General features: G+C 38.1%; 1 protein-coding gene across 1 annotated transcript in view; it reads left to right on the top strand.

Annotated features, from left to right (window-relative positions):
- Positions 1-12,674, top strand: part of LOC106883038 (uncharacterized) — a 46,799-nt gene that overhangs the window by 33,269 nt on the left and 856 nt on the right. The window contains exons 6-7 of the mRNA XM_014933900.3: positions 2,373-2,569; positions 3,820-12,674. The exon at positions 3,820-12,674 is cut by the window's right edge and continues 856 nt beyond it. Coding sequence (XP_014789386.1) covers positions 2,373-2,569; positions 3,820-4,038 — 416 coding nt within the window. The 3' untranslated portion in view covers positions 4,039-12,674. The remainder of the gene's footprint in view (positions 1-2,372; positions 2,570-3,819) is intronic.

Below are 12,674 nucleotides of genomic sequence, written 5' to 3'. Positions count from 1 at the left end.
CTCCTATTCCCTAGTCACTTTAACTTTTACCAGTCTAACGTTATAGAAAATATACGCACCATATATCTTACCTAGTTGTAAGTAGACAACTCAGTGAGGTACAGTCCACCTATATATAAGTAGCTATCACTGGGAAGTACAGTCCAGGTAGATGTAATTAGATACTATTCTGATCATCACTGGGATTTGAGGCTCTACTATTTTGGAACATTAAAAAAAAAACATTGGGTGAATTAAAAGGTCATGAGTGGTGGAGAAGAATCTAATCAAGCATCAGCAAACTTTTTATATCAATGACCCCTTCATGGAATTACTGAAGACTTATTGAATCCCATCAAATGAATTTCTAAAATAAAATGAAAATGTGTAATTAATAAAAAATTTCATGATTTCAATACAATAATTCCTTCATTCTTTTGTCTTTTTTAGTTTTTAATTAGGAATATTTCAAGAAATTTAATGAAAATACTTATTGAAATTTGATAAAGAACAATAAAGATTCAGTTGTCATATTATATTCATATATTTAATGTGAAATATGTACTGGGTGAATACTAGTTATTGCATTGATATTTGATTGAAAATTAGTGAATTTTAACTTTAAATTACAGAACTCTTCTAGGTTTATTTCACTAAAAATTCAGCTCCCTTAATGCTCAGGTGTTTATTTGCCCCATGGATAGATACATAGCCACTGCAGAGTCAATACTGATCGCTTTGCCAACCCCTGATCTAAAGATTCTGAGCCTTTGCACAACAGCTGAGAGAGAGGAAGACAGAGAGAGCCATTGCAGGCAAGTTGTCTTCCTCTCTCACTCTCTCTTACCTCACTTTGAAAGGAAGAAGAGACAAGACCTAAAATGCTAGATTCTTCCTTCCTTGTGTCGGTTGAATTTATTGATGTTTTCTGGGAACTCTCCTATCACCGGCTAATTGCTACCAATGACTCAGATCGCTGCCAATTTTTTCAGAATCTAGAATTTTACTTTGTAATACTTTGGGTTTGAGGGTTAAAACTTCCAGCTAAGCTCTTGTTTGTCATAAACATATATTCTGTTTTTAGTTTCTCAAGTGTCTCCTTGATGTAATGGTTAGAGGTTAGCCTCCTCCTCTTTCAGCTGATGTGACATACTCAAGTGCCTCCTTGATTAGAGGCTAGTCTTCTCCTCTTCCTGCTGTTATGATGCTCTTCATATAATTGAGACAGTGTTTTCAGCTGGACCAATGGGAATGAGTTGATGTATATGAACATACATGTTTTATGCGTGTGTGTGTGTGTGTGTGTGTATCTGTTATATGTGTATGCATGCATACACATATGCAAAATCATACATGGATGTATGCATACACTAACACACGTGTATGTGTGTTTAAATGTATGTTAGCATACATATATGTCTAAGAGTGCTGTATGCCTGTGTGTATATGTGTGTATATACACATATGCATACTCAACTACTGTTAGAAATATATGTATAGTATACTCACATGCATTCAGATACATATACATATATGCATAGATGTATATGCACACACACAGTTAAGTGTACATATACATACATACATATACATACATAGATATATACATATATAGATACACACATATACATCATCATCGTTTAACGTCCGCTTTCCATGCTAGCATGGGTTGGACGATTCGATTGAGGACTGGTGAAACCGGATGGCAACACCAGGCTCCAATCTAATTTGGAAGAGTTTCTACAGCTGGATGCCCTTCCTAACGCCAACCACTCAGAGAGTGTAGTGGGTGCTTTTACGTGTCACCCGCACGAAAACGGTCACGCTCGAAATGGTGTCTTTTATGTGCCACCCGCACAAGAGCCAGTCCAGGGGCACTGGCAACGATCTCGCTCGAAAACCCTACAAAGGCCAGTCAGGCGGTACTGGCAACGGTTACGCTCAAGATGGTACATCTTATGTGCCACCCGCACAAGAGCCAGTCCAGGGGCACTGGCAACGATCTCACTTGGCTTGCTGGGTCTTCTCACGCACAGCACATTTCCAAAGGTCTCAGTCAGTAGTCATCGCCTATACATATATATATACACACACATACACTCGCAACAAACATATATATATATGTGCATACGTATGTACACACACACAGAGAGAGGCTTGCCTAGGTTATACAATACCTATCCAGTTCATTATCACAGTTACTGACCATTACTTTTGTGAGGTTCATAATCTTAACCCATTACCTCCCATAATTCTATTAACTGGAATTTTTTTATGAAACTTTGATTTCCTCATTTTCCTCATCATCATCATTATCATCAGCACCACCATTATTATTGTTGTTATTATTGTGCGTTTGTCTCACTCATGTAAATTTCTCTTCCAAAATGCAGAAAGAGTGGCCATGTCCAGTGAAGAGGAAAAAGTTGTCATCATCTCACTATCTGTCATCCTTCCTTTGGCTCTGGCAGTTCTTGTTATACTAGCTTTTATTCTGGCCAGACACACTCGACAGGATAAAACCAGTTCCCAAGAAACCATCCTTCCTACACAATGTCCTTCTTCCAAAAAGTATGTTCACACCGGAAATGTAAGTAGTCACATCTTTCTATTTTCTATTCTTCGTCTTCTCTTGATGCATCCATGGCTATGTGGTTAAGACATTCACTTTTCAACTATGTAGTTTCAAGCTCACTACCACTGCATGGCACCTTGGGAAAACGTCTAATATAGTCACAGGCTGACCAAAGCCTTTTTAGTGGATTTGATCAGGTGTAGCTGGTTGTGAAGGTGCGTGGCTTAGTGGTTAGGGGCATTCGACTCACGATTGTAAGGTTGTGAGTTCAATTCCCGGCGACGCGGTGTATCCTTGAGCAAGACACTTTATTTCACGTTGCTCCAGTCCACTCAGCTGACAAAAATGAGTTGTACCTATATTTCGAAGGGCCAGCCTTGTCATACCCTATGTCATGCTGAATCTCCCTGATAATTACGTTAAGGGTACACGTGTCTGTGGATTGCTCTGCCACTTTGATATTGCTGCACCTCTTATGTGTCCATAGCTTACACTGGGTACAACTTAAAGCGTTTCTACCTATGCATTTTCTACAGATTGAGCAGGGCCATCTACCTGAAGGGGTTTGTGTTTTGTCTACCTTCCTACTTATTAGGAATTTGGTTTTAGCTAGGTTGATTCTAAGGCCCTTCCATTCTAGTCCTTGCTTCCTTACCTGAAACTTCTCTAGTTCTGATAGTGACTCAGCAATTAGGGCAAGGTCATCAGCATAGAGGAACTCCCAGGGGCATCCCATCTTGAATTCCTGTGTTATTGCCTGGAGGACTATGATAAATAGGAGGGCGCTGAGGACTGAACCTTGGTGGACCCCTACCTCTACCTGGAATTCTTCACTGTACTCGTTGCCAACCCTCACCTTACTGACACCGTCCCTGTACATGGCTTGCACAGCTCTCACTAACCATTCACCTATCCCTAGTTTCCTCATTGACCACCAGATAAGGGAGCGGGGGACCCTGTCAAAGGCTTTCTCCATGTCAACGAAAGCCAGGTACAGAGGTTTATCTTTGGCTAGGTATTTCTCCTGCAGCTGTCTTACCAGAAATATAGCATCAGTGGTGCTTTTCCCAGGCACGAACCCAAACTGCATCTCATCTAAGCTGACTCTCTCCCTAATTAGTTGGGCTATGACCCTCTCAGTGACCTTCATTACCTGGTCCAACAACTTGATACCTCTGTAATTGTTTGTGTCTAAATATATGTATGTATATACATATATATAAAATGATTTCTGAATTTTCTTTTTTTTTTTGTTTTGTGTTTAGGAGAAGGACTCGACAGTAGTGAAATTATTTGTTGATACAGATAAAAAGCTAGTAAAGACAAACAAGGTTCGTCTCCAAGACCCGAAAAACGAAAGAGTTCCCTTGAACAGCTATGCAGACATGCCATTAAATATCTGTTCAACAGTTGCATTAAATGACGTGCCAGAAGAGGATGTAGACTTTGAAGAGAGGCCAAATGGTTACCTTGGTCTTATGTAAAGTATCAGCACTGACACCTACATCACTTACATTAACACCAATGCCACTACTACAACTACTACTACCACCATAACTGCAGAATTCTTTTCCTTTTGCTGGATTTGAAATCCAATACAAACCAAGAACTGATAATAAACAGCAACAACAAAAACAAAAAACAGGGAAGGGATTGTTGTTTAGTTGTAAGCTAATTTTCTGTTTTGTTTTCTCCCTGAGGGACGAGGCAGGCAGAGAGGGTATTGTTAGTCTTGGCCTCTCTGCGCCCACATACATGCAAATGTATGTCTTGTGGCCTCCTGACACATGTTGGATGTTAAACATAGGATACCACCATCAGTAAGACTCCTGTAGCCTTTCACTTACCAGTCTGTTCATAATAGTTCCACCAAGATTAGAGCCTTTTTCAGTTTATTTTTAAATAGGTGTTCTTTCTGAAATGGATATTTCTTCAGTGATTTCTATCAAGATGTAATTTTTCAAGATATAATTAATCTAGAACTAAATCTGTTCATATCTAACTTCTTCCTGATGTACTTTTATCTCAATGTTACTTTCCCCGATATATCTTTATCTAGACGTTAGTTCACCCAGATGTATCTTTATATATATGATAGTTCATCTAGACGTAACCTTATCTAATTGTTATCCCATTAAGATGTACCTTTTAGTCCATCTAGATGGAACTCTGTATTATCTGAAATTCATTGTGGTTTTCCAAAAAATATTATAAATGAAAGAAGATGGCCAATAACACAATCATTCACCTCTCAATTACATTACCACAGCTACATCACATATACTTTACCGTTATATCATTGTATTGCAGCTACTTCACAGCTATATCACAACTATAAAATGCATTTATAACAATTGCATCATATCCATTTCATAGCTACATCACTATATCAAAACTATAATACATCACAGACATGTCACTGTATAATAAATTATATTAATAGCTATTTCATAGCTGTATCATAACTATGTCATTACATCATAAACTACATTACAATGGCATCATAGAAGTCCCACCACAATCTCACATTGCTCTATGAATCTATGGCAGCAACATTGACAGCAACAACAAGTGGACTTGTAAATGTTGTGGCATTACCACTTGTTAATACAGATATATTTGAACAAAATAGATAAAGTTAAGTTTAGAGGAAGATAATTACTTAAATACTCTGTTAATCTCATCAATATTATTGGTGTCCGTAGCTGGCCCCCTTTGACCACTGCTATTTAGTTCTGCACACGAGCTGAAAGTGCATATTAAAAGATGTTGGTGTGGTCATTTGTTGTTGGGATTTTGTTCCCGTATTAGAATCTGTGTTTAAACTAATTAAATCTTTATTATAATCCTTGCTTCTGTTATGAACATTGTTACTGGTGTTTAATAAATCACAGATATTCAGTTTTTAAGGCATTGATGGAGTTGGGTGAACCTCTGAAGATAACGAACCACATGTGTATGTGTATGTCTCCCTTACTGATCTACACATGAAAATGATACATCACATGTATGTATCTCTCCCTCAGTGAACAGTCTTATGAAGATGACACGCCAGACATGTGTATGTGTGTATCTCCCTTGATGAACTGTTCTATGAAGATGACAAACCACACGATATATGTGTGTCTGTCTGTGAGTCCTTCAAAAGAACTGTTTCTACACATCTCTTATTTGTTTCCAGTGAATTCAACATTCATTAACATTTTTCTCTATTGACATTCACAACATGCATTTTTTTTAAAAAAAACAAAACAAATTATTTACTTTACTTTTGTTCATCTGACACAGTTTTTGTTGACGCTTAGATCGATGTATCTGACTCGTCTTAGTGTCTGGCAGACTGTAGTAACGCAATGGATTGGCAACCTTTTGAAAACAAGAGAAAATAGTTGTCTAACTCCCTTAGTGTGATTATTAGGGTGATAGATTGGCAGAATTGCTTGATCATTGGAAAAAATGCATTGCAGTATTTCTTCTGGCAGTTTACATTCTGATTTAAAATCCTGCTAAAGTCAGCCTTGCCTTTCATTCCTTTGGGGTTAGTAAAATAAGGCTCAAGTCAAACATTGAGTTGATTTAACTAACTCCACCCCTACTCTTACCCCTAAATTTGTGGTGTTGTACCTATGCTAGAAACAATTATTACGATTGTGATGCTGTGGATGATGGAATTTGGTAAAATGAGGTCAACTCTGCTTTTCATCCTTCTGGGAACAATAAAATACCAGTGATGTAATTGACTGTTCCTTCCCAGCCAAATCTGTGGCCTTGCACACATGTTAGAAATTCTTTTTATTTTTAAAACCCCGAAGGTGGTAAGCTAGCAGAATTGTTAGCGTATTGGATAAAATGCTTTGTGGCATTGCTTCCGGCTCTCTGCATTTTGAGTTCAGATTCTGCCAAGGTCTACTTTGCTTTTCAGCTTTCATAGTCAATGAAATAATAAAGTACCAGTTAAGCATTGAGGACATTGTAATCTCACTAAAATTGTTGGCCGAAATTTGAAACCATTATTTTTATAATTTCTGTCTTCCAAATTTGCTCATCGATCTCAGATTAAAGTAAAAACACATTTAACCTCTCTCACTTCTTCATTTTTCCATCTATTTCTTTTTCCCCACCTTGTTCCCATTCTAGTTCTTAATGGATTGGGGGGTGGGTAGGGGACAAAAAAAGAAAAAAAATGAAGAAACCTCACCAGCCATGACAACTAATACAACTCTGTTTCCATGTTGCTAAACCAATGTGGACTTACTTTGAAAAATTTTTATTCTATGAAAACATACATGTACCTTAACTTTGATTTCTTGCTGATGTTTTATAAGGGTTCATTCATTCAATACATCAAGACTAAACTCTTAATGAACAACAACAACAACAACAACTAATAATAATAATGTTACTATTTGTAATGACCAACTGAACTTTGTACCTCAAACTCTTTGTTGAAAGTGTTGTTTCCGAAGATTATTCCGGAGTCTTCTCTTTGTTTACAGCAATTCTTTGTGTTGTTCACAGAAAGGTGAGGAATCAGCTACAAGGGAGCTTTTAAAGTAAGGTGTTCTAACCAGCTTGCTTGTCTTCCTGCTTGTTTATCTGCCTCTTTGTCTTTCATTCCTTCCTACCATTCACTTCCTGATGTTAGTAAAATAAAGTTAACAGAGAGCATCAGGAAAACAGCCAATTGAAAATAATTACATAGAATAACCTCGTCATGTAAATGAATGAACTCTGCATTACCAACATCAACAAGGTTTGCATTTTTAAACATGGTGACTGACTGCTTTTTGAAACCGAATTAGATTCATCGTGAATGATTTCTTTTTGTAAGATGAAAAAATAGCAGAATGACTGTTAAGGAATGTAAATGGGACAAAGGCTCCTTTTCTTTTTTGGATTCTTTGACGATTTTTATATTTTTTATGGTTTTGTAAGTTGTGTATAAAACAGGGAATGGATAAACTGGGGGTGTAAAAATGTGATGTGTTTTTTGGTTATTAAACCTCTTTCTTCATTGTCTTTCCAATTGTTGCAGAAAAATGTTAGCATTGATTTTAATTTAACCTTAAATCGAGGAGGAGGGGGTTTCTCATTGAAAGATGATAGTTATTGAAGACACAGAAAGGAATAGTGAAGAGCAGTTGAGTGAAAAAGCAGAGGGGACCATATATCATGTGATGTACATATACATTATACATACATACATATGTATGTATGCATGTGAGTGAGTGAGTGTGTATGTGTGTACATGCATCTGTGTATAAATATGTATATAAAAGGCAGGTATGTATGTGTGTTTGACTTGGAGAATTTGAAGTTTGGGCTGTGGGGGAAAAAAAAAGTAAAGAATGAAATATTGGATAGGGCAAAAATCAATCAAAAATGGAACGTACGGTGGATATAGAAATGACTATTTGGAGATACTAATGAATGCATATCAGTTAGATTTAGCAGGAGTACAACAATTATTATTTCTATTATTAATTACATATACTTAATGTATATATGCTTCATATATTTTCTGGTGGAGTATATACACTCTCAAAGCACTGGGTGTTGAGGTGTTTTAACACCTGGTGGTTTGAAAGTGTATAAACTCTACCATGCTACTGCAGCCACCTTGAAATACATGAACCATATATGCTAAGTGTATGTGGTTGATAGTATTTATTATACTAGAGCTGCTTTTATTTCAAAATGAACAGGCTCATTAATGAGAAGTTTCACAATTCGTAGAGAGTAGTGTTTCATGTTCATTGTCGACTGTAGTTTACAGTAATTTCATTCAGCTTGTTCCGATCATTTTCTGATAATGCAGCACAAACTGGAAAATGGCAGACATTGACATAATTGCATGTGTCTGTGTGTGTGTGTATATACATATATATATATATATATATATCATCATCACCATCATCATCGTTTAACGTCCGCTTTCCATGCTAGCATGGGTTGGACGATTTGACTGAGGACTGGTGCAACCGGATGGCTACACCAGGCTCCAATCTAATTTGGCAGAGTTTCTACAGCTGGATGCCCTTCCTAACGCCAACCACTCAGAGAGTGTAGTGGGCGCTTTCACGTGTCACCCGCACGAAAACGGCCACGCTCGAAATGGTGTCTTTTATGTGCCACCCGCACAAGAGCCAGTCCAGGGGCACTGGCAACGATCTCGCTCGAAAACCCTACAAGGCCAGTCAGGCGGTACTGGCAACGGTCACGCTCAGGATGGTACATCTTATGTGCCACCTGCACAAGAGCCAGTCCAGAGGCACTGGCAACGATCTCACTTGGCTTGCCGGGTCTTCTCATACACACACACACACATATATATATATATGGAGGTTGGTTGAAAAGTTCATAGGCTGATTGAGATACTCATAGAATATGACCAAATAAGGCTAATTTTTCAACGCAGTCCTCCTTGTGTTCCACACACTTCTTCCATCAGTGTTGCAGCGCTTGGATCCCATTGGTGAAGCAGGTTAGGAAACCTTCAAGGAAACCAGTTGGATCTGCCTCAAACAATGTCAGATTTTCCTGTGATGTGACCAGCCTGGTACACTTCTGGTCAGGTGTCAGAAGATGTAGTACCCAGCAAGCAGAAAAACCTTCATCATGCACAAATTCATTGTGCAGAATATTCTCAACTCCCTCATGGGATATATTAATAGCATTGGCTATTTGATTTATAGACAGTTGCTTGTCATCCCTCACCATGTAGTGAACACAATGTTTTCTTTGGTGGTGACAGTTGCCAGAACATCCAGACCTTGGGTCATCCTCAAGACCTCCCCCACCAAATTCAGCTACCTACATTTGCTCTGTTCATAAAGCTAGTGTCATCTAACGCAGCAACTCATATCAGCATGAATGTCCTTGGGGGGCTGAAGTCTTTTTCTGCAGGTGCTCGATAACACCACGATGCCAAATATTGTCCATTTTCAAGAGAAGTTGGTACTAGTTACTATTGAAGTCTTCTCTGAACAGTCACATGTCAGTTTACTGGGAAGAAACAATGCAGTTATTAAGAGGAAGAGGGGAAATGAATGTAAGTAAGATTTCTCAGCTCGAGCATCACTCCCTCATCGTCAGCCCATGAACTTTTCAGTGTGTATGTGTATGTGTGTACTCTTAGTGAAAAGTGGTGAAATGAAGCTCTTACCTGTATATGTATATACGTGTGTGTGTGTGTGTGTGTGTGTGTGTGGAGATGCACATAGCAGTGTTGGTGTATATATATTTTTCTCCATATCTAAATGCACTGCTCCCCCACCACAACTGCTTATTTCCAATTTCAACTGTGATGTTATGAATGGCAGCATATCTTGATAATCGGGTTTTTATTTTTTAATTTTTTTTTTGTATGATGATGAGTTGGAGGACAATGATGATAATGATGACGATGATGCTATGACTTTCAAAACGTGCTAAGTTCCATGTATATAAATATACACGTTTTCTTTATAAAAATCTTGTTCATTGTCTATGTATATATGAATATATTTGTCAAATGCACTTCCTTTGAATGATATGTAAAGTATTTGAGGTGTCAAGCTACATACACATATACAAGGTGTGGTGAATGAATTGTCTAAATTACGCAAAAATGAAAGTAACACTCTCATCTTATTTTAACAGATATATTTATCAAAATTACATAAAAATATCTTGAAATACTAATGACTAAATTTATTCGATAGAATTGCCATTGGCTTCAACCACAGTCTCCAGACGACTTTGGAATCTCCTGCAACTCTTCTGGATGGTCTCCTTGTTTGAGTTGGTGAATGCTGTCATAAGCCTTGCTTTCAGATCATCTTTGGTATTAACAAGGAGTTTTGTTGATCTCTCACTCAACTGCGCCCCACATATAATAATCAAAGTAGGCTGCAGTCTGGGGAATTAGGTGGCCCCAGATGTTAGGGGTGGTGTGATCGCAGAAATTGTCTGACATCCATGACTGGGTTCTCCTACCTGTTAGCAGACATAGGCTCTTCCAGCAGCTACCCATTTGACCCAGGGCAGCATTACCTCCTCCAGGCACTTGATGTAGGCCTCCATGTTAAGTCTGAGGCCTTGTGGGAAGATAAATGGAGGCATAACGTCGCCATCACTAGTGATCACTCCAAACACCATGTTGTTTGATTTTTATCACTCTTGGTACATGTTTTGGGGACATGGCAAGCCAACGGCTGTTCTGTGTGTTTACCATCTGATCCTAGCAGAAATCTTTCTCGTCTCAGAAAAACCAAAGCATGTTCGGTTGGAGGGTATGCTTGAGTTTGTTCAAAAGCTTTTGTAGCATGGTCTTTCCTCTTGTCCTTGATGGCTTGGGATAAACATTGGACCTTTCTCATCTTGTATGAGGAATACCGAATATCTTCATGCACTACCTGCCTGATAAGAAACCCAGACACTCCCATGTGTCTGAGTTGGACCTGGCGATGGACTTGATTGACTTGAAGGGATCGTTGTCAATCATGGTCTGGATCTCGCCAACAAATTCAGTAATTCATTTCTTATCAGTACAATCAGAGTGAGTTTTCCAAGCTGCTGTACCTTTGTAATCACCATTAGACTCATCAAACTCTTTCCAAATCCTCTGCACTGTTCTCAGACTGACATCCAAACACTCTGAAGTGTTCGTAGTGGAGCTTCTGGCACGAATGGCAAGCAGTACAGTATGTCATTTCAAAATTTCTGGCAGAGTGAAGTGCGTCATGGTGCTGTTTTTCTCACAGACGGTGCCCAACTGACCCTACGATACTGTGTAGTTGACATTCATGAAATTAACAATATAAAATGGTGACAATTTATCCATCGCACCCTGAATATTATACACACATATGTACAAACATCATAGCCTTTATTTTCTAGATACACTTGTTCAGTATTTCCCCCAATGCTGCATGCCTTCTCTTCAATACAGTCTCTTACTCCCTTGTCTTCTAAGTAGAAAGATAGACGATCATACCATGTTATGGCTATTAAAACTAACCCCTTTGATCCCTTTCTGCCATAGTAAAGGTCTCTGAGTAGAAACAATATTGATCTGTCTGTCTAATACACACACACACACTCACATATGTTAGTCAGATTTCATAATCGCTGAGGTTGTGAAATGTTGAGTTTTATCAAGTACCACAAATGAATAAAATTAAGCTCTATTTTAAATCCTTTATTTGTCATTTGGAGAGTCAAACTTACTTTTAGTCCATTATTTGTCATCAGTTTTTTTTTTGTTTTTACTATTTGGTTCAACAACAGAACCCCTTTCTGTGATATTTTCATTTTATTCATTACTTCTTTTTATGTTGTATTGTTTTGGGTCCCTGGCGTGGATTAAACTCCCGTAAACCAAAATTTCTTTCTTCTATCATCAATTACCGTATCTTTCACTCTCTGCTTTCTTTTCTTTCTATATTTATTATCTTTGGTCCCTGGCGTGGATTGACACCCCGTAAACCAAAATCCTTCTTTTATCACCAATTTTTTTTCCTGTAATGTCTTTGGTCCCTGGCGTGGATTCAATTCCCGTAAACCATTATTTATTATTTCATCACACACACACACACACATGCTACTATATACATTTTACTAACCCAGATAACAACTGTCTCTCCAACAAACCTAAAATTCTATGTCTATAGAGAGAGTACAAGCAACTTACTCCGCCTTTAGATATTTATAAATAAATATTTTACATCCCCTGTTATTGTTAATGAACGCTAGATTTGTGTGGAATATTGATTACTGATGTAAAACATGGCTATGTTGTATATTACTGTTAGCTATAAGTGCAGGCATGGCTGCATGGTAAGAAACTTACTTCCCTACCACATAATTTCACGTTCAGTCCTACTGTGTGGCACCTTGGGCAAGTGTCTTCTACTATGGTTCTGGACCGACCAAAGTCTTGTAAATGGATTTGGTAGATGGAAACTGAAAGAAGCCTTTATGTGTGTGTTCCTCACCACTGTTGACAACTGGTGTTGGGTTGTGTACGTCCCTGAAACTTAGTGGTTCAGTATATATATATACATATATACGACAGGCTTCTTTCAGTTTCAGTCTACCAAATTCACTCACAAGGCTTTGGTCGGCCCGAGGGTATAGC

Source organism: Octopus bimaculoides, chromosome 26 (assembly GCF_046866305.1).
Source record: "Octopus bimaculoides isolate indiv1 chromosome 26, ASM4686630v1, whole genome shotgun sequence".
NCBI classification, from domain to species: Eukaryota; Metazoa; Mollusca; class Cephalopoda; order Octopoda; family Octopodidae; genus Octopus; species Octopus bimaculoides.
Note: the sequence above shows the minus strand (reverse complement) of the source record. Positions and strands in the feature narration are given on the sequence as shown.